The sequence below is a fragment of the Papio anubis genome, chromosome 3, assembly GCF_008728515.1.
Source record: "Papio anubis isolate 15944 chromosome 3, Panubis1.0, whole genome shotgun sequence".
NCBI classification, from domain to species: domain Eukaryota; kingdom Metazoa; phylum Chordata; class Mammalia; order Primates; family Cercopithecidae; genus Papio; species Papio anubis.
This window is the reverse complement of record NC_044978.1, coordinates 79491566-79519480: the sequence shown is the minus strand read 5'-3', so window position 1 is coordinate 79519480 and position 27915 is coordinate 79491566. Positions and strand designations below refer to the sequence as shown.

At 42.1% G+C, this 27915-nt stretch overlaps 1 protein-coding gene and 2 pseudogenes across 4 annotated transcripts in view; 2 read left to right on the top strand and 1 right to left on the bottom strand.

Moving 5' to 3' along the window:
• Positions 1-6394: 6394 nt before the first annotated feature.
• LOC101023263 lies at positions 6395-7270 on the bottom strand (annotated as a pseudogene).
• On the top strand, positions 6992-9787 carry LOC103884565 (annotated as a pseudogene).
• A 2437-nt stretch (positions 9788-12224) lies between these two features.
• MCUB (mitochondrial calcium uniporter dominant negative beta subunit) overlaps positions 12225-27915 on the top strand; it is a 110153-nt gene continuing 94462 nt past the window's right edge. For all 4 annotated transcript variants that reach the window (XM_021938699.2, XM_021938701.2, XM_021938700.2 and 1 more), the window contains exon 1: positions 12225-12474. In XM_021938699.2, coding sequence (XP_021794391.1) covers positions 12376-12474 — 99 coding nt within the window. In that variant the 5' untranslated portion in view covers positions 12225-12375. The remainder of the gene's footprint in view (positions 12475-27915) is intronic.

The following is a 27915-nucleotide window of genomic DNA, read 5'->3' as shown; positions in this document are numbered from 1 at the left end:
ATAATACGCTAGATAGAAATTGAAAGAAAATCTGGCATAGAATGAGAATGGTGCCAGAAGATGGATAATAAACCTTATGAAAATTCAGGAGTATACTACCTCTGAAGTTGAGTTTCAGTGGTCTGGAGCATGTTGCAAGATCCCCACTAATATAGAGGACAAGTTGCTGCTCCCTTTGCCACTTTCCACAATGTGAGGCACAATGCTTGGTGGCTTTTTTTTTGGAAGCTATGTATACAACATTTCAGTGTGCTACTCTACTCCATAACCAAGTAACTTGTAAGGCTGCCAATCTGAGGTGTGGTTAGAGCAAAAGAAGGCTCTACATCAACTCAGACTTCAGTGCAAACTGTTTTGCCACTTGGGCTTTATTGACGCAGCAGATCCAACTCGGCAGGGTCTGTGGCAAATACAAATGCCATAACAAGCCTCAACCGGAGAGTCGGACTTCTCTAGGGTTTTAGAGCAGAGCCATGACCTCTTCTGCAAAAAAAAAAAAAAAACAAAAAAAACAAAACTTACCTTTGTGAGAGTAGCTCTTAGATTGTTATTAAGCTGTCTAGTATAGGATGTCGAATGTCCTTGGGATCTATGCTGACCAGTGTGAACCAAGCAGTAGGAGTGAATATGCACAGTAGCGATCTATCGATAAGTGGCTGCTTAACGTTAGTATATAAGGGATCAGGCTCAGCAGATCCTAAAGTCAGTTGCATGAGCAGGCAGCTCCGACTCATGACACCGCTTCCTTTCCCTGCATTCACATTTATGGCCTATGGGGATGTTTTCCTATAATCAGTTAAGGGAGAAACTAAAACCTGAATTTAAGACAAAGTGCTGGCATCAACTGGTCTGCTATAGTATTAGTCTAATAATAAATCCTCTTTGTGGGCAAAACTTCAAGCAGTACAGTGATTGACACTTTATGAGATGTAGATCTCAAAAGATGTAGATCTATGTAGCTTCATAGGCAATGGCAAATGACTAGATGACAAAAGGCAGGAACAGGATTAGAAAATTGGGGACAAGGAGGTTTGGAGAAGAGGGATTTGAATGAACTTCACGAAATGGACACAGCACATGAGATAGTTGTGTTCCATATCCATGCACCCCAAAGGGCATCTGCAGCAAAATTTGTCCATCTCAATCAGGTGGAGAAGGTGACCCATGCTGTGAATATCAGCCTCTTTCTGTAGCCACCCCAGCATTTGCTCAATGGTTCATGTACAAAGTTACCATACTTGTAAGGATAGAAGCTATGTGTGGGCTAAATATTATAGATGTCCCTTCACCAAGGTTGATCTGGCTACTGCCACTGTTATTTCTAAGCGTTGTCAGCTGAGACCTACTTTGATTCCTCAATATGGCATCATTCCTTGGGGAAAACTGGTAGCCACCTGATATGTTGATTACATTGTACCCCTTTGATATGGAGCATTTGTCCTCAATGGAATAGACACACAATCTGGATATGGATTTGCCTGCCCAGATTGCAGTGTTTCTGCTACCACCACCATCTGTGGGCTTACAGAATGCCTTCATCATTGCCATATGACCTCCACAACATTGCTTCTGATCGAGGAACTCATAGCAAAAGAAGTGTGTTAATGGGAATTCACTGCTGTTACTACAACCTGTCACCCTGATATGGTTTGAATTTGTGTCCCTGCCCAAATCTCATGTAATCCCCAAGGTTGGAGGAGGGGCCTGCTGTGAGGTGATTGGATTGGATCATAGGGGCAGATTTCCCCCTTGCTGTACTTGTGATAGTGAGTTCTCATGAGATCAGGTTGATTAAAAGTGTGTAGCACCTACCCCTGATTTCTCTTCCTCCTCCTCTGGTCATGTAAAACGTACCTGCTTCCGCTTAGCCTTTGGCCATGATTGTACGTTTCCTGGGGCCTCCCCAGCCATGCTTCCTGTACAGCCTGTGGAATTGTGAGTCAGTTAAGCCTTTTCTTTATAAATTACCCAGTCTCAAGTAATTCTTTATAGCAATGCAGGAACAGACTACTACAGACCCCCCAAAGCAGCTGACCTGGCAAAAAGGTGGAATGTTCTTCTGAAGACTCAGTTATGGTGATGGTTGGAGTATCATCCTACAGGATACAGTATATGCTTTGAATAAGCAACCAACATTTTTCTCCTGTAGCCAGACACACAGGTCTGAGAATCAAGAATTGAAAGTGAAATCATTCCCTTAATATAGTCCCCGAATTTTAGGGTCTTAGTTTACAAAGGAGAGATGCTTAGTTCTCAAAGGGACACAGCATCGTTCCAACTGTATTGGAAGTTATGAGTATTACGTAGCCATTTGGGGCTTCTTCTGTCAACAACCAGAAGGAGAATCGTCTGGATTATGAAGAGGAATTGATTTGCTGTGACGTAACTGGGCAAGGAGGACTGTGTCTAGAGGATTTTTCCAGAGTGCCTCTTAATACTTCTATGTTCAGTACTAAAAGTTAATGAAATATAATAGCCTAGTAAAAGAATGGATCACTGATGATTCAAACTCTTCAAAAGTAAGATTTGCATCTCCCACCAGGTAAAGAATGCCAACCAACCAACATTCCATACTGTGCTGAAGGGAAATTAGAAGACAATCTGAGAGGCATAATGGGAATAAATTTGATAGTGAAAATGAATTCAGTTCTAGCACTAGATCTGTCACAGTATGTTAGACTGACTGTAATAGAAAGAATGTGGGTTTGCAAGCCAAACAACAAAATTTGAATTATAGTTCCTCTGTTAGCTGTGTGACCTGGGGCAAGTCTCTAAACTTCTCTGAGCCTTCATATCCCTACTAGAGGATAATAGTTCCTTGGTAAGAGTTTTGTGAGAATTATATGGAACGAGTATGTAAAGTTTCTTGTGCAGCACCCAGCTTGTAGTAAATACTTGATAAATGGCAGTCAATGTCTTAACAAAATAACAGCACAACAGTAAGAATAGTAATAATACTCCCACATCGAGCCTGCCCTTTGCCCTCCTATCACTTTCCACCTTCACTAAAATTATTCCACACTAGACATGGAAAACCAAAATATTATCATGTGGGCTGCTGCCTCCTCCACTGTTGACTGTGATCGATGTATTAACTACACTTTTTGCTTCAGACTCTCCAGTACAGATGGGTATACAGAAAGAAGCAAGTAGTCTTAGTTCATTACATGTACATACCATCAGACTTCAAAACTCGATGCTTACCAGTAAGCCACAATTGTGGGTTTTTTGTTTTTGTTTTTTGTTTGTTTGTTTTGCTATCAGGTTTATTCTAAAAAGACTATCTCAGGCTTTTGACCTATCTGTTTATTAAAATAGTGGTTATGACCTCTTAAAACTTCTGAGCCTGTAAACATGGTGTTCCTCCTGCTAAGAACTCATCTTTACTTTTTTATCTGGTTTACTGCTCTTCCTCCTTCAGTTATTAGTGTACACTGAAGCCAGCCTGTCCCTTACCACTAGCCTAGGCGGGGTCTCCCTGCTGTATATTCCCATACGCCCTTACAGTTAGTTTTCCTATTCTAACCTTTATGTCACTTTACTTAATTACTTGTTCACTAGGTGAACAAGCTTCCCCACTAGGTTCTGTGTAAAGTAAGAACACAGAACTCATCTTTTAAAAAAAAATTTCTTAAGTCTCAATTTTTAAAATAATTTTTATTTTTATTTCAATAGTTTTGGGGGGTACAGGTGGTTTTGGTTACATGGATAAATCCTTTAGTGGTGATTTCTGTTATTTTGATGCACCCATCGCCATCACCCAAGCAGTATACACTGTACCTAATATGTAGTCTTTTTTTGTTGTTTTTTGTTTTTTGTTTTTTTGTTTTGTGAGTTGGAGTCTTGTTCTGTCACCCAGGCTGGAGTGCAGTAGCTCAATCTTGGCTCACTGCAACCTCTGCCTCCCAGATTGAAGTGGTTCTCATGCCTCAGGCACCCGAGTAACTGGGACTACAGGCACACACCACCATGCCCAGCTAATTTTTGTATTTTTAGTAGAGACGGGGTTTCACCATGTTGGGCAGGCTGGTCTTGAACTCCAGGCCTCAAGCAATCTACCCACCCTGGCCTCCCAAAGTGCTAGGACTACAGGCATGAGCCACCTCGCCTGGCCCCAATATGTAGTCTTTTATCCCTCATCCCCACCCAACCTTCCCCCCACCTGAATCGCCAAAGTACATTATATCATTCTTACATCTTTGCATCCTCATAGCTTAGCCCCCACTTATAAGCTAGAACATACTGTATTTGGTTTTCCATTCTGGAGTCACTTCACTTAGAATGATGGCCCCCAACTCCATCTAAGTTGCTACAAAGGACATTATTTTGTTCTTTTTATGGCTGAGTAGTATTCCATGGTGTGTGTGTGTGTGTGTGCGCGCGTGTGTGGTATAAATATATATATACCACATTTTCTTTATTTACTCATTGGGTGATGGGCATTCAGGTTTGTTCCATATTTTTGCAGTTGCAAATTGTGCTGCTATAAACGTGTGTGCAGGTATCTTTTTCATATGATGACTTCTTCCTTTGTGTAGATACCCAGTAGTGGGATTGCGGGATTGAATGGTAGATCTACTTTTAATTCTTTAAGGAATCTCCATACTGTTTTCCATAGTGGTTGGACTAGTTTACATTACCACCAGCAGTATAAAAGTGTTTTCTTTTCACCACATCCACACCAACATCTATTGTTTTTTCACTTCTTAATTATGGCTATTCTTACAGGAGTAAGTTGATATCTCATTGTGGTTTTAATTTGCATTTCCCTGATAATTAGTGATGTTGAGTATTTTTTGACATTTGTGGGCTGTTTGTATATCTTCTTTTGAGAATTGTCTATTCACATCCTTTATCCACTTTTTGATGGGATTATTTGTGTTTTTCTTGTTGATTTGTGTGAGCTCTTTGTAGATTCTACATATTCGTCCTTTGTCAAATACACAGTTTGTGAATATAGAAACTCATCTTTTTTATTCATCACTCTACCATCAGCCTAGAACAGTGTCTGGCAAATCCCCATGTACTACTAACCACAAGTTTGTGTGTTTCTATTATTTTTAAAGGTGGTTGTAGTTTTTTTTGTTGTTGTTGTTGTTTTGTTTTTTTTTTTTGAGACAGTGTCTCGCTCTGTCACCCAGGCTGGAGTGCAATGGAGTGATCTCGGCTCACTGCAACCTCCGCCTCCCTGGTTCAAGTGATTCTCCTGTCTCAGCCTCCCGAGTAGCTGGTATTACAGGTGCACACCACCATGCCTGGCTAATTTTTTGTATTTTAGTAGAGATGAGGTTTCACCGTGTTGCCCAGGCTGGTCTCAGACTCCTGAGTTCAGGCAATCCACCCACCTTGGTCTCCCAAAGTGCTGGGATTATAGGCGTGAGCCACTGCGCCCGGCCTAAAGGTGGTTGTAGTTTTAAAGCCCTGTTTTATTATTGATCTATTAAGTTTATTCAGCAGATATTTGAGAACCTACTACTTAGGTGCTGGTGATAGAGCAGTGAACAAAACAGACAAGGTCTCTTCTGTCATGGAGCTTACATTCCAGTTGGGGGAGACAGATTTTAAAATTATGTAATATGTCAGGTAATGATTAAATGCTAAGGGAGAAAAAAAAAAGCAGATAAGGGCTAACTGGCAGGAAGTAGAAGTTAACACAACCAACCACATCTCAGCTCACTGCAACCGCCGCCTGCTGGGTTCAAGCAATTCTCCTGCCTCAGCCTCCCGAGTAGCTGGGATTACAGGTGCCTGCCACCATGCCCAGATAATTTTTGTATTTTTTTAGTGGAGACAGGGTTTCACTATGTTGGCCAGGCTGGTCTTGAACTCCTGACCTCAAGTGATTCACCCGCGTTGGCCTCCCAAAGTGCTGGGATTACAGGCGTGAGCCAACGCACCCAGCCAACCCCATTTTTAAAGGTTTTTTTCTTCTTTTTTTTTTAAACGAGAAAATAGATACATGTTGGTCAGTGCTAACTGTCCATATTCACATAGACACACAGTGTACTTTCTGAGCCCAGTATACAGAGAAAGGAGGCAAGAAGCTAGAATTCTATGCACTGCTACGCAGGGGCCTAGCACCCTCCAGCTTCCAGCAGAGCGAAGGGAGCAGGTTTTTTTTTTTTTCCCCCACAGAGCTCGGTGGTGTTGATTCCATACAGTTTTTATTCAGGCAGGAAGGGATAACAATGAATTTCAAACAGAAAGGGGTAAAGACTCTTTTCTCATTGTATTCTGCTCAAGATATTTCCCCCAAATAAGTGTAGAAAAAGGAGACCTCAAGAATAAGTCGACTGAGCACAAGAGGCAATAACAAAACAAAACAGACTACAACTTGCCCCCAGGGACTGGATAAAATTTAAAAGGGGGAAGGTTGGAATCCGTCAGTGTTCTGTTAGTCATCTCTTTCATCCTGCTGTCCTTCCTCCCCTTCATCATCATCTTCTTCACCTTCATCTTCATCCCCTTCTTCATCAATGTCTTCTAATCCTTCCTCCTCCTCCTCATTATCATCTTCTTTTCCTTCTTCATCATCCATATCGGGAACCAAGCAGTACTGTAATGGGTTTGGCCAAATACCACCTTTGATGTCCTCTCCTAAGTCATCGGCCCCTGCATCAGAATGGTCAGTAAACCAGGTCAAGAAGCTCTCTGGTGCCTCATGCTGCCTCTTCCTGCTGGCTTTATTCTGCATTTGACTTAAATGTTTACTCACATCCTTTCCAGACTTCCATTTGATTTCAGTGGACTTTGAAGATGGATTAACTCTCATTCAGATTAAATTCTTTGAAGAGAACTTTATTTTCAAAGTAAGGATTTTCATCAGAATAAAAATCTACTCTGTAACCTGATTTAATATCTTCAAATTCTGTCACTTCAACTCTGGTCAAATAATGCAATGCCTCTTCGTTTTCGTTCCCCAGCAGTGCAGACACTTGTGGATGATTGCCAAACGTTGTTACCCCAAAACTTAGGATTTTGGAGATCAATTCTGACCTCTTCTAAAAAAATTGTTGGCAGAGTTTGTTATATTTCTGTTCTACTTTCAAAATCTCCTCACTGTCTTGTTCATTAAGTCTGTCTATTTCATTTTGTATTTATCAATGTGTTCAATTGCTTCTTGCTGTTCTTTTTTGCCCTTCTTCAGCAAGCCTACAGAGGCCGAAGTCTCCTCTGGTTGCAGAGCAGGAGGTGGTCTTGGTGTCTTCTTTTGAGACAGGAGGGGAGACTGGCATTTGGGGGCCATGCTGCTAGGGAAGCCCAAGAACCAGACCACCAGTCTTCTTGCTCTTCAGGAAGCAGGCAGAAAACTCTAATTTCTTGTATTTAATTTCATGAACTTAGCTTATATGTTAGCAAGTTTAAGGTCACTTTTGAGATTCCCTTTGAGGCCTACCATGTGGTCATTACATTGTGAATCATCCATATGTGTTTGAAATAATGTGTACTCTCATTTGGGTACAGAGTTCTTTATGACTCTATTAGAAATGGAGGTCCAGGACCTGGAGGCAGAATAGGGAAAGGAATATCCTTCTCTATATACCATTAAAATTCAATCAAAGCGGGAGGCCCAATGGATAACAGGAGTATTCCTGGAAGCCATTCCTACATGGGCATGACTAGCAATATCTTAACAGTACATGGAAATGACCATGAACCGCACAAAAATATCCCACTAAACCCAAAGTAAATGTGTCTCCAGCTCAGCTTGCTCTTTGCTTCCTAGAGAGACGGAAAGTAGATTTGTAGTTGCCTGGGGCTGGAGGTAAGAGTGGAGAGTGATGCAAATGAGCCTGAGGAATCTTTCTAGAGTGATGGAAATGTTCTAATTGATTGTGGTGACTGTTGCATAACTCTGTAAATTTGCCAAAAATAACTTTTAATAAGTCAAAGTTATGTAGATCATACCTTAATAGAGCTGTTTACAAAGGTTTTTTTGAAAGTGAGATCAGAGATTCAAATGTGAAAAGGCTGTGACATATAATACTTATGAACTAGCTCACACTGAGTAATCGTTTTGTCTCATCAAGAGTCCTATATACTGTGGGAAAGTTTGTCGTGCACCCGAAACATCTATGTGTGCTGAGCGACTTTGTGGACAGTGCCTCCCCGGTAAACCCGCTCTGTCTGCAGTGTCCAGAGCTTCTCCCACAGCAGTTTGCTGATCCCACCTTTGTGGCCAGATTCTGTGCTGCAAAATGGACATCTCTTCCCCCTCTTCTCCAGTCCCCTTCTTCCTAATAAAACTCTTTTCTGGAGAAGCTGAGGTCAACATCAAATTTCAAATATTTAAAGTGGATACAAAACTATTTCAACAATGCAGACAATTAGGTGCATTGTTGTGGTCAATGGAGTTGTTGGTAAAACATGTCTCCTGATATCCTACACAACAAATTTCCATCCTAATAGGTACAGACTGTTTTTGACAACTATGCATTCACAGTTAGGATTGGTGCAGAGCCATATACTCCTGGACTTTTAATACTGCACGTCAAGAAGATTATGACAGGTTATAACTGCAGAGTTACCCACAACAGATATATTTCTAGTCTGTTTCTCAGTGGTCTCTCCATGTTCATTTTAAAGTGTGAAAGAAAAGTGAGGGCCTGAGATAACTCACCACTGCCCAAAGGCTCCTTTCTTGCTTGTCATGACCCAAATTGATCTCAGAGATGATCCGTCTATTATTGAGAAAATTACCAAAAACAAACAGAAGCCTATCACTTCAGAGACTGCCGAAAAGCCAGCCCACAACCTGAAGGCTGTCTAGTATATGGACGGTCCTGCACCCACACAGCAAGACCTAAAGAATGGATTTGACAAAGCAATATTGGCTGACCTGGAGCCTCCAGAACTGAAGAGGAGCTGCAAGCCTATGCTGCTGTGAACATCTCTCCAGAGCCCTTTCTGCACGGCTGGTGTAGGCATCATACTAAAAAAAATGTTTAAATCAAACCAAAGATTAAACATTAAAATGCATTTCTGCAATAATGACAGATACCCTGCACTAACCCACACGCATCCCCGTGAGACAGGGATTATAGGTATGGCCCCCTTCTCCCTCCCAATACTAGTTAATTCTGAGTAATTGTGTATTCTTAGAAAAGTGATCAGTACTCATTTTTGCTTTTCGTTTCAAAAAACAATTCTGTTTTTACTTAAAAGCAAGGCATGCTTGTGATGACTGTGTAACAGACTAATCGGAATTGTTGAAGCTGCTCCCTGAGTCCATTCTGGAGGGTAATCTGGGACATCTTAGTGGGGTTTTATTTTTTCTCTTTTTTGGAGGAGGAGTGTTTGTAGGGTTTGTTTTTTAGTCCTTTTTCTTTTCTTTTTTTTTTTTTTTTTTTGATTCATTAACCAGTGGTTAGTCCTTAAAAAGAGAAGCATGGATTGATTCCATATTCGACTTCTTAGATCTAGCTTAAAAAACATGTTCCCTATATGGGGTGCTTTTAGGAAAGAATATAGTAAATGCCTTATTTAATAACATACTCCTTTTTGAAAGTCACCCTTTCTCTCCACCCTTGAGTAGGCTCAGTATTTGATGAAACTCATGAACGTGGGTGGAAATTGTCTTGCCCCTGTTCTTTTCAGGGATGCACTAAATACGTGACTGTGACTTTCAAGGAAATTTGTTTGCCAGTTGCTGATTTTTGGGGAAGTTAATTTCTAACTTCTTTCACTGATGAATAAAGAAAAGTATTGCAGGCCGGGCGCGGTGGCTCAAGCCTGTAATCCCAGCACTTTGGGAGGCCGAGGCAGGTGGATCACGAGGTCAGGAGATCGAGACTATCCTGGCTAACATGGTGAAACCCCGTCTCTACTGAAAATACAAAAAACTAGCCGGGCGTGGTGGCGGGCGCCTGTAGTCTCAGCTACTTGGGAGGCTGAGGCGGGAGAATGGCGTGAACCCGGGAGGCGGAGCTTGCAGTGAGCCGAGATCAGGCCACTGCACTCCAGCCTGGGAGCACAGCGAGACTCCGTCTCAAAAAAAAAAAAAAAAAAAAGAAAAGTATTGCACTTTTGAAATGCAACAAGTGGATTGAGTTTGTAATTTAAAAAACATTTTTCCCCGTCAGTCATTGTCTTATATTGCTTATTATAGATTTGCAATCAATAGTATATGATATTTCTAGAATGCAGCTGAAGACATGGTATGTAGAGGGAATGTGAAGAGCAGTACCAGAAGACCGATATCTATAGAATGATTCACAGCCTCTCAAGTTACAAGGATGGAGTCCTGCTTCATGAAGAAGCTGGGGTGTAGTGGGGATGGATAGAACACTTAACAACATGAGGTCAGGGGAATCCCCTCACTTCTGTTTTGCAGACGAGGAACCCAAGAGCCGCCAGATGAGGCTCTCTGGTTTTTTTTTTTTTTTGAGACATAGTCTATGCCCCAGGCTGTAGTGCAGTGGCGCGATCTCGGCTCACTGCAACCTTTGCCTCCCGGGTTCAAGCAATTCTCCTCCCTCAGCCTCCCGAGTAGCCGGGACTACAGGTGCGTTCCACCATGCTGGGCTAATTTTTGTGTTCTTAGTAGACACAGGGTTTCACCATGTTGGTCAGGCTGGTCTTGAACTCCTGACCTTGTGATCCGCCCATCTCAGCCTCCCAAAGTGCGTGCTGGGATGATAGGCGTGAGCCACCGCGCCTGGCCGGCTCTCTGGTTTAATAAAAATTGTGGAAAGAATCTTATCGAGATTCTTCATAAATGTTAATAGGGATTTTTATCAGTTTTAGTTGTAGTTTCCAATTTCTAAAAATGTTTAGGTAATTTTTTACACCTTTCAGAACCTAGCTCATGAGTGTTGAATCAATGCTTTCTCATGTCAATTCTTTGTATAGGCATTCTTTTCAGATCTATTAAACAAAAACCCTTCACAACAACAAAAAACAAAAACAAAAAAATACACGTTTCTTTTACTTGGAGCACTAGCTAATAGGAGGAAAAGATTCAGGTAAGGTAATTTACCTTCCCATATGAACTTAAAGTTTAATGTGTCACTCTCCATCTAGGGCAACTGTATTTTGAAAGACAGACGCTAAGTGAACACAGGTGAATCAGTCTTTAATGGTGATGAAGCTTTTTACTATCGTAGAAACTTGCGATTCTTTCTCTTTTCAATAAGGAAAGGAGACCGCCAGGGGTGATTTGCCACTTGTTGCATATTTGCCAACTTTGATTCATTAACTGAAGCCTCTTACTGATTCAGGAGATAAAAATGCGGGGTGCCCAGTTAAATTTGAATTCAGATAAACACCAAATAATTTAGTATATCCCAGATATTTCATTTTTAAAAGAACAAATGTGACCCATGCAATATTTGGGACATACTTATACTAAAACACTATTTGTATCTAAAATTCAAGTTTAACTGGGCATCCTATATTTTATCTAACAACCCTACTGTAAGCTAGCTGTGCGAAAGCTTGGTTTAGGTTGCTCTTAAATGCCTTTGGTTTTTTTTTTTTTTTTCAAAAATAAGTAGTCTCAAAGTATTTGATTTCCCAGTAGTCAGAAGAACTCAATTCCGGTTCCGAAGCTTCTTCAATTAAAAAGATGCTTCAAAAGGGAAGTCAATTCTGTGGGAGATACTTTCCCAAAAAGCTCGGGTTTGGGTCACTATACCGTGAACTACAAACCTCCGCAGGGGTAGGCCCGGGGCTGTCCGCCTGACACCGTGCTCGCCAGTGAGCAGGGGCCGGGCGCTACAGCCCCGGGCGGAGGCCTTGGAGGTTGTAGAGGTGGGGGCCCTCGGCCGACCTGCTTCGCTCCGTCTTCTCCAAGCTCGGTGGGGAAGACCAACTTCCTGAGCGGCCCTGCCCCCTCCAGATGCTGGACGCTCTTTTCCTCTCATCCCCCACTTCTCTCCCCGTGCGGGTCGGATGGAGAAGACGGCGCTCAGAGCACGCAGCGCCGGGAATTAACAGCGAGTTTTAAAATCTGGAGGTCGCAAGGTGTGCGACGCCTGCTGCTGTTCATTCCAGAGGGGCTTCTGCTGGAGGAGGAGGGGGCCCTCGACACCTAAGATGCAGAGGGTGGTTCGCTCTCTGGCTCCCGCTCTTTTTTTTTTTTTTTTTCTTTTCTTTTTTCTTTTCTTTTTTTCTTTTTTGTTTTTTTTTTTTTGGTCGGAGGAAAGAAAACAGCCTTGCGCCCGGATGCGTAGAGAGCCGACAAGTGGAAACAAGGACACACCCTCCCGTGAGCCCGCCCCAGCTGGAGCCGCGGCGCGCTAAGCCAGCAGGCTGGGCGGGGTAGGCGCGGGGCGGGAGCGCCCACAGCTCGGAGCCGCCAGGCGCTGACGAGGAACCCGGCTGAGGGAGGATGCGCGGGTGACGCCTGCGGGAGCTGCGCGCCCGGGCGGGAGGATGCTCCCGAGGGGTCTCTGGCCGTGGCGCGCGCGGCTGCTGCCAACCCCTGGCACCTGGGGCCCAGCGCGCCCGTGGCCGCTGCCGCCGCCGCCCCAGGTAAGAGCGGGTGCGGGGCCGTGGGGTCCGGAGTGGGCGGGTGCAAAGTTTGCGTTGGACAACTTTGGCGGGAGCAAAAGCCAAGCGGCCGAGCAGTCGACTGCGTTTTGCTGGCTGCCGGGCTCCGCGCGCGGGGCGGTCCCGACAGGTGGTGGCCCGGCAGCCTACGTGGGTCACGGAGGCCAGGGCTGAGGTCAGGAATGCGGGCCCGGGAAAAGTGAAGCCGGAGCGCCGCGGCTGGGGGCGCCTCACCCGGGCCAAGATGGGGTGCGGGGACCACCAGACTTCGGCCTGGGAGCAGCAGAATAACCTGGGAGGCAGTTTCTGGGCTGCAGCCCCGGGGCAGGAGCAAGTTTCCAAAGCCGCTGCGCCGCGGGGCCGGTTCCCTCTCAGTGATCAGTGCCGGAGCCCCTAAGGAGCCCGAAAACGTTGAACCGGGCAGTGACCGTCCCGGGTGTGGACGGTCGCAGAAGAGTGAAATTTCCATCCTGAAATCTGGGAGCACCTCCCTTTCCCAGAGGGAAGAAAAACTAGCGTTTTGTTCAGACACCCGAGAGACGGGTGAATCATGAGTGTGGGCTGGTGAGTAACAGTTGGCCTGACACCGTTGTATTGTGGTCTGTGGAGAACCGTGGCTTGAAGGAGGAGGAGAGACTGAATGTGCACCAAAAAAGACAAGAGGGGGAAACTCGGAAACTTGAGTTTAACTAGGATTGCGATGGAGCCTGACAGGAGCCCGGGAGCGCAAACTCTGACCCAGATGAGGAAAGACAGCCTTTAAAAAAAGCCTTCAGGGTGTGTGTGGTGGGGGAGGGAGCTGTTTTCTGAGTTTTAGCTTGTTCCTCCCCTAGGCTGTTAGATTAGTTTCAGATTGTTGAAGGTTTAAAAGCCAAAAGTAAGCAGTGTGATTCTCTTGTCACTTTCACTTCCTGTTTATTTTGTTCTTTTTTTTCCCTTCCCCCCCTTTTCCTCCAACTGGCTCAGGGCTTCAGTTTCAATTGATGTAGGGAATATTTAAGTGCGTTCTTTTTTTTCCTTTTCATTGAGTTTGTGACCAAAGGATTAAATGCATTTAGAAAATTAATTCCCGGAATGTTTGAAAGAGAATGAGGAAGGCCATGTTGTTACTACATGTAAGAAGAGTCATTGGGGAGATGGGCTTTTTATACTTTTAAAGATTGTTACTTTTACTGTAAGTGTTGCATTTCATAGTCAAAGATATACCAAACATTAAAACAACCCAATACAAGGAACCTCTTTCACACACCATTTTAAACACAGATTATTTTTTTTTGGGACGGAGTCTTGCACTGTTACCCAGACTGGAGTATAGTTGCGTGATCTCGGCTAACTGCAACTTCCGCCTCCTGGGTTCAAGCGATTCTCCTACTTCAGCCTCCCCAGTAGCTAGGATTACAGGCGCTCGCCACCACACCCGGCTAATTTCTGTATTTTTAGTGGAGACCGGGTTTCACCATGTTGGCCAGACTGGCTGGTCTCGAACTCCTGACCTTGTGATCCGCCCCCATCGGCCCCCCCAAAGTGCGGGGATTACAGGCGTGAGCCACCGCGACCAGCCCCAAGTGTTTTCTGTTAAGTCCATTTAATACGTTGAGTAGCATTTTTATGGATCCCGCGACTCGCTGGTCTTTCTCAAATTATCAACTCCAATCCCTTTTCTCCATATTTCCCATCTGATGCTATCTAGGGTGGTGCCATTGCAGACCTCAGCAGGAATGTGGATACCCTTTTAAAAGAAAATGGTACCATCGGGCTTATTAGACCTAATAACAGGGAAACAGTAGTTAGGAATCATCGTAAGAAGCCTTATGTTTGAATGTTTCTAACTTGCAAATTTTTGTTTTAAGCCAACTGTCCAGCTATAAAGACAATTTTCAGAACCTGAGAAGTGGAAATGCTGCTGCTTTATATGCAGCTTTTAAATTTTACCATGAGGAAACCGATAGAAATATTCTGGCTCTTTAGGAGTTTAACTAGGACTACTAAACCATTTTCTGCTAATCAAATTACCTAGCTATCCGGACATTTTCCATTCTAAGGTTTCACTCTTTTGTGGTTTTCCCACTTGTTATGAAACGTCCTGTGGCTAAAGGCAAGTTTTATTTCTATATATTTTTCCCATAAACATTCAGACCCCTAGAGCCTGTGAAGCGGCTAGAAAAACTCGTTTGTGACCTGACAGCTCATAAAATCTTAGCTTGCAAGGACTTGTCATAAGCAGTATTTCAGATAAGTGTTCCCAACTATAATTGGTCTTTCTGAAGTTTTTCACACTTCTATGAGTGTGCCTTATAAGAGCATTTAATAACTTTGAAAAATACACAATTCTCATCCTTCATATTGTATGTGAGCAATTGTCTGCTAGTGTTTTCTGGGTGAGGGGAAAAAAACAGTTTGTTGACATGGATATACAGAATTGTTTTTTAAAGAACACATTTAGTCTGAAGTGTAGTAGAGCAAGAACATATTGTATTATCTTTGGGCAAGGCATGGCCTGGTGGCCATAATCGCATTCCCGTGGCAGCATCTCTGCTTGTCAGCACTCTAGCTGAGTGGTTGTCAGGGCAATCCATGGCTCCTGCTGATGTTTCTGTGCACAAGGACTCAGCTTTGAGTAACTGTGGTGCTTGGTGAATTACATCTAAACAGAAAGCCCTTGCTTAAATGTGCCTTTCTTAATTCGGGTTTTCTGCTACTTAGATTGAGAAACTCCCTGATACGATTTCATGTCCCCAATACAGCATTTGAGTCCCTTCATAAGCTATGTTTAAAAATTTTTTACATCAAGCACTTTGCAGAGCAGCTTAAGTATCGAGTGTGCTTTTTTTAACTTCTAGAAACAAAGCATATGGATGTTTAAATTCCACCACAAGATGTCAATTTAGAAATTGTTTTCATCTTTTTAATTTAATGAACATATCGTTCTTGTTTGACATGTTCCTACTATCTCTGGTATTTGCAGTTGGTGCATTGTATTCTATTCTATAAAACTAGCTTCAGAGCCCTCTCCTGAGGAGAGCAATTGGTTGTGTGTTGGCGATTGTATTTACACTATGGAAAAGACATTGATGCTTTTATCTCAAAGTAATGCTAGACCAGCTTGTCTATTAAATATTAAATATTACCACCTTTAGAGCACTTAAGTATTAGTGTTTGGTTTTTTTTTTTTTTTGTTTGTTTGTTTTTTTGCTTTTTTGTTATTATGATTAAATGGTATTAGTGCTGTTTTACAGCAAATTATAAGCTAGGAAATCATTTGTGTCTTGGCAGAGAGATATTTGTTGAATGAGGTACCTGTGAAACTAAGGTAGCAAACCTCGAGCTAAATATTGATTAATCTAACTAACATCTGCTATGTAAACTAAATGTGTTTGGGTCATGGAATAGAAGTGAGCAACTAATTTGGTTGGTGTTAGGCTAGCAATGCGACACGTGAATGCCTGCCAACCTGGCCCTACCACCACTTAGCTCTGTGAACTTAGCCAAAGTCATTCAGTATATTTGGGCCTATTTTGTCACCTTCCCAAAACAAAGAGATATGTCTAACTGATCTTAAAAGTCCTTTTCATCCCTAAAATTGCTATTTTGTTGTTTTACCAGGGGAATCTAAATATACCATTGAACAAAGTATTGTCAATGTCACAATAGTCTTAATGATTGAAAAATTATCTTTTATGATCTTTGGCAGTCAATAGAGTGGTAGTTTTACTTAGTGGTTGTAATAACTGTTTTTCCTTTCTTTTATTTTATTTATTTATTTATTTTTTTTTTTGAGAGGGAGTCTCACTCTGTCGCCCAGGCTGGAGTGCGGTGGCGCAATCTCGGCTCACTGCAAGCTCCGCCTCCCGGGTTCACACCAGTCTCCTGCCTCAGCCTCCCAAGTAGCTGGGACTACAGGCGCCCACCACCTCGCCCGGCTAATTTTTTGTATTTTTAGTAGAGACAGGGTTTCACCGTGTTAGCCAAGATGGTCTCGATCTCCTGACCTCGTGATCCGCCCTCCTCAGCCTCCCAAAGTGCTGGGATTACAGGTGTGAGCCACCGTGCCTGGCCACTGTTTTTCCTTTCAAAAGAAATTGAAACTTGGCTGGGCACAGTGGCTCACGCCTGTCATCCTAGCACTTTGGGTGGCCAAGGCAGGAGGATCACTTGAGCCCCCAGGGTTGAGACCAGCCTGGGCAACATAGTGAGACCTTGTCTCTACAAAAACAAACAAACAAACAAACAAAAAACACGAAAAATTAGCCAGGCATGGTGGTGTGTACCTGCCTGTAGTCCCAGTTACTTTAGGAGGCTGAGGTGGAAGGATTGCTTGAACCCATGAGGTTGAGGCTGCAGTGAACTGTGTTACACCATTGCACTTCAGCCTGGGCAACAAGAGCATGACCCTATCTCAAAAAAAAAAAAAAAGAAAAAAGAAAAGAAAATTTATTTGATGGGGTTCGCATATCATAATGAATTAGAGTAAGTCTCTCTCTAATGCTTCATTCTGTTATCAGTGTTTTTATCTGTGAAATCTTATTCAGGATTATCTTCAGAACCCTAAAACCATTATATAATAGACCTCTTAGGTTATCCTACAAGTTATCAACCATTAGGTAATAAGCAAAACAGCATTATCTCAGCCATATTCTAGAAGAATCTTTTTTAATCCCATTTACTTTAACAGTATTAATTTTCCTTTTTTTTTTAAACACATACCAGCTCTCTGTTCTCTGAGCTGTGTATTTAATTTGTAGCACAGAATCCTTCACCCAAATGTTTTCACTGAATTTTCCACATTGGCATATACCTTTTAAAAAAGAGGTTGATGAAACATGGTAGTCAGTTAAAAGGTACCCATTAAGAGGACCCATGGAAGAAATTGCTGTCTGGTCTTAGTATTAGAATAGTTGGGTTTCTCCAGAGCAGATGCAGGGTATATTATACAGACAGTGAAGAGTATAGGCAGTGGTGGTGTTATGCAATGGCCGTCAGAACGCTGAGGATCAGATTTTTGACCCACCTGTAACAAATGTGAAAGACCTATACCATGCATGTTATGTATTTACAGTACTCATAGTTTCATCTTCTCTACCTTCATTTTCCTCTAGTCATCACCCATTTTTCCAGAAGCATCTTTGAACGGGAAAAAAGTAATGCATAAATAAGGTTTTAAATAAAAATCAACTCTTTAATATTTGAACAAATATTCTAAGTAGTTCATTGTGGAAGTGTGGCAGACCAGTCTCTTTCTTGTTCACTTTGTCTTTTTGCTGTTTTGCCCATCAAAGGTGCTCAATACATACTGATTGTGTTGCATGGCATTGCTGTAAGAATCTAATTTTGATGCTATAGTTCTCTCTTAAAGAAAGGTGGTAGTACTGAAGTTACTCACTCTCCTCACTTATGGAAATAGATTCCTCTTTTCTTCCTGCTGCCCTCACCTGCTCTGAATCTTCCTATTTCCTTGCTACCTCATCCCCACCTGAGTTTAAATATAGTTTGCATCAACTACCAAGCCCTATAAATCCATTTGCTCTGAGTTTCCTGTTTCATAAACTTCCAAATGGTGTTGATTTTACGTAATTTTTACCTTAATTACAGGTTCACCACAAGTATTGCAGACCAGGTTTGTATTTTGGCAGCTCTTTAGGGAATAGATTTCAGTTCAGGATTCACAATATTGATGAGAAATGATCTATGAAATCTACATGATAAACAAGGTCTATTGAAGATAATTTTTTTTGAATAGATTTGAGGGCAAGAAATAGGGAACAGTGAAAGAGAGGCAAGATACGGGCCTAGACTTGAAATGCATATAGCCGGCTGGGCGCAGTGTCTCACGCCTGTAATCCCAGCACTTTGGGAGGCCAAGGTGGGCAGATCATGAGGTCGGGAGATCGAGACCGTCTTGGCCAACATGGTGAGACCAAACCCGGTCTCTACTAAAATACAAAAAATTAACCAGCCCCCATGGTGGCACGTGCCTGTAATCCCAGCTACTTGGGAGGCGGAGGCAGGGGAATCGCTTGAACCCGAGAGGCGGGGTTGCAGCGAGCTGAGATTGCACCACTGCACTCTAGCCTGGCGACAGAGCAAGACTCTGTATCAGAAAAAAAAAAGAAAAAGAAAAAAGAAAATGCATATAGCCTGTAAGCAGAAATACGAAATGACATAAAACATTGACCCTCATATCAAGAAACTGACAGGTTTGCAAAGCTTTGTTGTGGTAAACTTTAGAGAGGAAAATGTTGAAGGCTGGCAAGGGTCACCCCACAAATATGAGTTCTTCCTGAGGATCTTACAATATTTACTAGATTGAGTAGATGATTAGGTCTGCTTTTTTCCTTTACTTTTTTTTTTTTTTTAGAAAGTGCTGTGGGCCAGGCGTGGTGGCTCACGCCTGTAATCCCAGCATTTTGGGAGGCCGAGGCAGGTGGATCACGAGGTCAGGAGTTCAAGACCAGCCTGACCAATATGGTGAAACCCCATCTCTACTAAAAAATACAAAAAATTAGTTGAGTGCAGTGGCAGGCACCTGTAATCCGAGCTACTCGGGAGGCTGAGGCAGGAGAATTGGTTGAAGAGTAGATGGCTTTTTTGAGACACAAGGCAGGGGTTGCAGTGAGCCAAGATGGTCCCATTGCACTGCTGCCTGGGCGACAGAGCGAGACTCTGTCTCAAAAAAAAAAAAAAAGTACTGTGGACACAGGTGGTATTATATTCAACTGCATATATAACTGTTTATAATGAATGCATTGCCCAAATCACATTTCTGGAACCTAAAGATGAATTTGCTTATTTTCAACCTCTTGGGCATAACAGTAAATAATGAATGCCCTGTTCCTGTGCTGAGGAAGGAAGAAGGCATTATTCTTTTTGATAAGTCCTTCTTGTTTTTTCTCTGACTCTGCGTGGTACTGTATGTATTCCTGTGGGGCTCTCTCCTTTGTTAGACATTTTGTTTGTTTTTGGAGATCAAGACTGTCTTGGCCAACATGGTGAAACCAAACCCGGTCTCTACTAAAATACAAAAAATTAGCCGGCCTTTGTGGCGGGATTATAGGCACGGTAGTGCCTCTCTCTCCCTTTACCCCTCTTCTTCACCCTCCTGACGTCTACTCTTTTTTCAAGGCTGAGTTTCAGTAGCCAACCCCCACCTCCCCACTGACCCCTCTTCAGTTTTCATGAGGTCTCTTCAGATCTCTGCAGGCAGATTGAATTATACTTTGTTTTTCAGCCCCACAATACTTACAGAACTTACATCATTTGACCACACATTATAGTTAGTTGTGCTTGTATGACTTTCCTACCTGGACTCTCAGCAGTCTGTGGTTGGAACTGTTTCTTCTCCATTTGTGATCACCTCTGCCCTGGCACAGTAGGTACATAACAAATGAATGAATGGGTAGATGACAAAGAACAAAATAGTATATAAAGTTCCTTAATGATGTGTTCTGTTCAGGTTTTATCTTCGCAATTTCCTCTTCTCCACTTAATCTAGGGGGAAAACCTGAAGCATTCTTGTCTACTTTTTGTGATATGAGCTTTGAATAATTGAAGATTTTTTAACAGTTAACAAAAAGAACCTTTATACATGTTACATTTTCTATTAAAAGTTAACAGTAGTCTTTTTTTTTTTTTTTTTTTTTTTTGAGATGGAGTCTGGCTCTGTCTCCCAGACTGGAGTGCAGTGGCGCGATCTCCGCTCACTGCAAGCTCCGCCTCCCGGGTTCACGCCATTGTCCTGCCTCAGCCTCCCGAGTAACTGGGACTACAGGTGCCCGCCACCATGCCCGGCAAATTTTTTGTATTTTTAGTAGAGACGGGGTTTCACCGTGTTAGCCAGGATGGTCTTGATCTCCTGACCTCGTGATCCACCTGCCTCGGCCTCCCAAAGTGCTGGGATTACAGGCCTGAGCCAGTGCACCTGGCTGTGAACAGTAGTCTCAAATCATATTTTGATTAATTGTTTTATTTCAGATATACTTTCATATCAGGATTTTTAAAAGGCCTAATTAACAAAATTTAACAAAACGTAAATTCTTGAAGGACTGCCTGGCATGTAAGTATTTTCTTGGCTATCCTTTTTTTTTTTTTTTTTTTTCTTTTTGAGATGGAGTCTCGCTCTGTTGCCCAGGCTGGAGTGCAGTGGTGCGATCTTGGCTCACTGCAACCTCTGCCTCCTGGGTTCAAGTGATTCTCCTGTGTCAGCCTCCCAAGTAGCTGGGATTACAGGTGCCCGTCACCACGCCCGGCTAATTTTTGTATTTTTAGTAGAGATGGGGTTTCCCCATGTTGGCCAGGCTGGTCTCGAACCCTTGACCTCAGGTGATTCGCCTGCCTCGGCCTCCCAAAGTGCTGGGATTACAGGTGTGAGCCACTGCTCCTGGCCAGGTCTCTGTGTTACAGCAGCTCTGCCTGTGCCTTATCTTGTTCAGCGGCTGATCAGCCAACCAAAAGTTTCTAAATAGATTGAGACATTGTGAGATGAATGCTGTTGGAGGCTGTCAGGAAGCAATACTACAGAAGCTCCAAGAATGCTTATCCATGGTCAAACCTGAAATAGAAGAGGAGATGTAATGCATGTTATAGAGCATAACATTTTGTCTCATGCTCTCTTGGCCTGCCACTCACCCATACTATTTCTGGTTAAAAATCCAGCTTTGACATCACTGCTTCCACAAATAGAGCCTTTCCTGATTACCTAGATGAAAATTATCTTTCCTTCTTCTATCTCCATATAGTGTTTATTCTTTTTGCTGCTCATTTGGTACTTCTGTACTCCCTTGTATTAGGGCTTTTTGTGTATTGAGCTTACCAGCGTGCCTGCATCCCCCCATGTACCTTCTCTTTCTCTGTACATTGTAATCTCGAAGATCAAGTGCTGTATCTTTTATATCTTTGGGCATGTGTATCTTCTTATTTCTTATTCTGCTAAAACAGGTACTTGTCCTAGTGCTAAACTAATGAGGTATAAGGAGATAGCTATCATTGTCTTTATGAGAAATGATGTTGGTCTCTATCAGAGGTTGGTAAACTTTTCCGATAAAGGTCCAAATAGTAAACATTTTCACTGTTGGTGGCCTTTGGCCTCTGTCCGAACTACTCAGCTTTGCCATTGTAGTGCAAAAGCAGCTATAAATAGTACATAAATGAATAAGCATGGTTGTGTTCCAATAAACTTTATTTTCAGAAATGGTCACAGACAAGATTTGGCCCATAGGCTGTAGTTTTGGCCAGCCTCTGGTCTATAGACTCAATATCAAGATTTTGGAAGTGCTAATACAGATGTTATGCTAGAGGACTAATTTAGATGTAGCAATCCTGTATATGTGTAGTGGGATGAGATAAGTGAGTACGTTAATAAGGACCAATCACGAAGTCATGATTATTGTACATGGAGCTGGAATAACAGGAGTGGATACAATGGAAAAACAGGAGGAATGTAAAGATACGTAGAGATTTCAGCAGTTTTCTGTGTGAGCCTTATACCTAACCATGAGGCCACAATGCCTGGCAAGTATGAGAGAAGGAAGAGAATGGGAATGCTAGGACTAAGATGTGGAACGAATTCCTGTCTGAAGTCAAGGGAAGAATCAGAGTCAGTAGTGAGTTGCATTTCCTATGGGAGAAGTGACATGATGGGTGAAAAAGAAAAGGCTTGGGTAAGGAACATTCAAGGCAGTGCATTGGCACAGGTGTTTATTCCAATAGGTTTATTTCTCTTTGGAATCATTAAACCATGGGTATCTTTCATCTAGCCCAATATTAGAACTTAGTATGTGTATGTTTTTCCTTCTTTTTCCTTCCCCAAACCATTTTTTAAGAAACAAATTTTGTATATCTTTCTTATTCAGAGTAAGCTATGCCGCTGAAACAAAGGACCCCATGATTAAACCTTATTTATTTATTTATTTATTTATTTATTTATTTATTTATTTGAGACCAAGTCTCACTCTGTCACCCAGGCTGGAGTGCAGTGGTGCAATCTTGGCTCACTGCAACCTCTGCCTCCCAGGTTCAAGCAAATTTCCTGTCTCAACTTCCTGAGTAGCTGGGACTCCAGGCACATGCCACCCCGCCCAGCTAATTTTTGTATTTTTAGTAGAGACGGAGTTTCACCACATTGGTCGCCCTGGTCTCCAACTCCTGACCTCAGGTGATCCACCTGCCTTGGCCTCCCAAAATGCAGGGATTGCAGGCATGAGCCACCGCGCCCAGCTATTGTTAAAGCCAGTTTTTTCCCTCTTAGGAAATGGTTCTGCAATGAACTCTACAGGTCAAACAGTAGCTCTGCTCCACACAGTCATTCAGGAACAGCTGACCTGTTCCTTGTCATCTTCTACATGTGACTTCCAAAAGCAAAAGTGCACAGAGGATGTTTGAGTCTTGCAAGATGTTATGGCCTAGGCCTGGAGTGTTACATATCTTGTGTTTGTGTTCCATTGAACATTTTATTGAATATGTCACATGGCCACATTTAGCTTCAAGAAGGCTGAGATATGTAGTCCTGGCCAGGAACCACATTCTAGCTAAAACTTCATTACTGTGGGAAAAGGAAGAATGTATTCTAGCAGATGTTTAGTTATATCTGCCACAGTCCCCTTGTCCAGAAACAGGGTAGTTTTGTTTTGGGGGCCACTGAATTTCCAAGACACTATTGAGCCTCACTTATGAGTGTTCCTCAGCAATAGATATTTACGAGGAAACTTTATTTCTCTCTGAAAAACATAAAAAGTAATTTGAGCTAGAACAGGAACATCTGACACCTTATTGGGTTCATTATAAGCTGCCCTCCAGGCTGTACCATAATAGAAAAGGATATAGTCTTGTACACTTACACATTAAGGAAGAGAGAGAAATACATTATAATGGTTAAATTAGAATTTGAGGCCAGAACTGAAGTTTATGCAATGACATCTGATAAGAAAGAAAATAAATATAGCTGAGAAAAGATGCTGACGATATGGTTTTAGGGAGGACTTACTTTAGAGGAATTCTGATGACTGATAGCTAAATGAACAATAATTAAAGTTATTAAAAGTATTATGCATATCTAGTATGTTTTAGTAGCATTTTACAGACAAGCTTGTTATAAATATGTTCTAAAAACAGGAAATCTTAGATATTTAGGATAGTTGAAAGACGTTAACTAGCTGTATCTTAGAATAAAATGTGTCTTAGTATGTAATATAACTGAGACTGATTCACGCTAGTTCAGGGTATATTTAGAAAGAGATTTATTAGCATGACATCCTATAATGAAGTCATGTTATTTACTTAATCACGTCACTTTTGACTTATATACATGGTTTTTTAATTTGTCAGATTTGGATGTCACTATTGATCAGTTTCAAATGCATAACTTTGAGATATTAGAAATGTTTAATGGCTTTTCATACTACTGCAATATAATTATTGTTTTATAGAATGAAATGGCTAGATTGCCATAGCTACATATATATTTCTTGAACTAGTCACTCTGTGTATTGTCTGTGGAACATTAGTAAGGCTTCAATTAATGAGTTGTCCGAAGTGCTATTTATAATATGTACATATATGTAGTATTGGAAGTATTTAATATTATTACTGGTATAAACATTATGAACTGTACCTGTGCCCAGCAGTGTCAAAACATAAAATATCATTGTAGGTCCTGTGGAATTGTCTTTTTCTGGAGTCTTATTATTCTCATCCCATACTGCACCAGACTAATCTGGGCTTAGTAAGCACATATTAACCATTGCTTTAAGAGTATTAGCAACAGGCTGGGCACGGTGGCTCACGCCTGTAATCCCAGCATCTTGGGAGGCCGAGGCAGGCAGATCACGAGGTCAGGAGATCAAGACCATCCTGACCAACACTGTGAAACCCCATCTCTACTAAAAATACAAAAAAATTAGCTGGCCGTGGTGGCAGGCACCTGTAGTCCCCGCTACTCGGGAGGCTGAGGCAGGAAAATGGTGTGAACCCGGGAGGCGGAGCTTGCAGTGAGCGGAGATCGCGCCACTGCACTCCAGCCTGGGTAGCACAGCGAGACTCTGTCTCAAAAAAAAAAAAAAGAGTAGTAGGAACAAAACTGATTTAGCAATGCTAGGAAAAGGTTGTTTCTCTTAATGGGGGCAAAAAGTATGTATAGGATGAGTGAGTCCTGGCTTGGTAGTTCTGTACACAGGATCTGGGAGTTTCCGTTGATCCACTCATGAATGATGGATTCTAGAAGCTAGTATGGCTCCTAACTAATTGAAGAGAAGTGTAGCATCTGATTACAGCAAGAAACAGTTCCATTTCATTATATTGGGATTGTCACATTGATTGTCAGACTGCATCAAGGGCATTGTGTTTTGTTACTGGGGCAGTACTTTACAAAGAACACTGATAAAGCTGGAGAGGGAGGTGCATTCAGAAGATGATTAAGATATTGAGTTCTTTTAGGAGATGATTAAAAGGGCTGAATTTTTTCTTTTTTTTTTTCTTTTCTTTTTTTTTTTTTTTTGAGACAGAGTTTCGCTCTGTTGCTCAGGTTGGATTGCAGTCGCGCAATCTCAGCTCACTGCAACCTCCATCTCCCAGGTTCAAGTGATTCTCCTGCCTCAGCCTCCCAAGAAGCTGGGATTACAGGCGCACCACCACCATGCCCGGCTAATTTTTGTGCTTTTAGTACAATCAGAGTTTTACCATGTTGGCCAAACTGGTGTTGAACTCCTGGCTCTGCCTCCCAAAATGCTGGGATTACAGGTGTGAGCCACTATGCCCGACTGGGGCTGCATATTTTTAATCTAGTGAAAAGGAAGCTAAGGAAAAGCAAGATACTTGTATTCAAGTATCTGAGATGGTATCATGTGAAAGAAGGTTGTCATTCTGTGTTGCTTCTGAGCAAGGAAATTACTCCCAAGATAGAGCAGAATAGGTAGGCAGAGTTCAGCTCAGTTCAAGAAAATTTTTGTATCCATTCTGGCTGTTCCCTAACAGACTGCTTCTTGAAGTACAGGACTCCCATGTTTCTAAAAGAACTCAGGCAGAAGCTAAAGAAGCACTGGAAAAACTACCAACACAGCTAGAGCCTGGTGCTGGAGAAGCCATCTATATCTATGCAATAGGAGCCTGCGAAGTGAACACACCCGAACCAGGAAGCAAAATCTTTTCCTCTGTCAGTGTCGCTCTAGTGTCCTCTAGTTTCCTCTTCAGTGCCAGTCAGCAAAGGAAAAATATTTAAAGGTCCCAGATCTGTTTTCACAGAGCAGTCAAAAAGGGAGAATTTGGGGACATATGCAAGACGTTAATAACCATCATATGAGGAATGAGGCAGCAGCTGTTGTGCAGTGCTTGAAGGTGGCAGCTGCACTCATGAGCACTGCCACGCTGGTCAGGCCAAGGAGGGATGGGAGACAGACCCAGACTGGTCAAGCACTGATAACAAAGTGCTCATTTTAAATACAGTGTTAGTGCCTAGAATAGAAATCAGGGAAGCAGCACTTGTTCCAGGGTCAGAGAATCCAACCCAAAGATGGATTGGGTAAGACAGAGAGATCCAAAAAAGTATGAGACTTATAATTGCAGGAGAAGTTAGACTGAGTAGAAAGGAAGATGGGTAGATTATTGAGAAGCCAAAAAGTTTGCTTGAGTAGGGGGGCATTTGAGACTCAGGGCTGCCCCAGGTCAGAATGGAAGCTGAGGTGATCTTGATCTCTAAGCTCCTTTTATCTCTGATATTCTCTGAGGTCCCTTGGGTACCCAGATTTGACATCCGTCACAGTGTCAGAAACCACTGAGGTTTGGAGATTGATAAAACTCAGATGCCTTGCTAAAATTAGCCTACTGATGTTCATCCCTTGTTCTGCCTGCTCCTTACCATCTGCCTTCCCTACCAAGGAAAAGCTTTGGCTTATTTATAGTGTACTATTTAGTGAGAGTAATTTTGTTTTAGCTTTTTATTGATATATTATTAATCTTTCTGTAAAAGGTCGTTGGGGGTTAGATTGTTTGTTGTGAGGATTTGCCTGAAAGCAACACAAGTGTACTACTCATAACTGTTGTTCATTTGAGCTTAAGCTTGGCTGCTGTACTGACAGGTTATAGTCCATCTTGGCATATGAAATTCACTTTATAACGAATCCAGCCAGATTCATTTAATTAGATTATTCAATTTAGTGGAATTGTGCTGCCATTTAATTAGTGGAGTCTGAATTTGTGCCAGTGACTAAGCATTGTAATCAACAGTTGTTATGCCTGCAATTATGTGAAAACTGATACCAAAGCCTCACCTCTCTTGGAGAGAAAATATACTACCGTAATATATCTTTCACACTAAATTAGGATGAAATATCTCAATATTTATAGTTATCCCATTTATGTAGGGCATTAGAAAAAGGTCATTTCATAAGTATAGCAGTGACCATTAAAATTATTAATATAATAGTTATGTATAATATAATAGCATAGTAGTGTTCTTGGTTTTGAATCTTTTAGAACAGCTTTGTAGTCTGTGCTAGTTACACTACTTTCCTGGGAACCTTTTCACTCTTATCTACCTGGTTTAGTCTAATTGGCCATCTTAGTCCAATCTGACCTGCATTCAACTGACCACCTGAGCCAGAAATTTAGAATTAAGTTGAGGATTCTTACCTCTGCTGGCTGCTCTTTTGAATAGTGGAGTTGTACTTTGGTACCTGTGGTGGTGACCATTTACTACCATGTGGACCAAGAAGCAGTAACAATTGATTTTATAGTAATAAGCAGAATGATGCTGACAGGCAGACAGGAGGAGACAAAATGTGGATCAAGAGGACTTCCCAACCTCAATATAACACTCCAGTTCCTGTTCCTGAGTCCATTCCTGAGGCTTAACTAAATCCTTCTATGTAGCCTCCATAAGAGATATTCCTAAGTCCTCAGAGTAAATTTCCATTTTTACTTACGGTAAGTCAAGTAGGTATTTGTTTCTTTTGTCCAAATAACAAATATATATGAAGTGATCATTCCAACTTATCAGAAAAACATTAAGAAATGGGTAAAAGACATGAGTGGTTTTCAGAACAGGGAACAAAAATGTAAATAAACCTGAAAAGTGGTCAGCCTCACTGATAGTCAAAAAATGCAAAAACAATAGTAGAAAAAGAAAACATTTGCTTTTTTTTTTTTTTTTTTTTTGGCCTGTCAAATTGCCAAAGAGAAACAAAAAACTCAAAGCGTAAAGCATGGCATGATGTGGGAACTCTTTTGGGTTGCTAGTGAGAGTGTAAAGTGATTGTATAATTCGTGGTCCAACAGGAAACAGATGGCCTACTGAGATTAGGATAATTAGAGGGAAGTTTATACACAAAGGATTATTCACAGAGATGTGGGCACAAGGGAACCACTAGGGATGGTATACTAACCTTGGACTAGTATTGATGGGGGCGACAAGATGAAGGGGTTGTGGACCACAACCCTGTG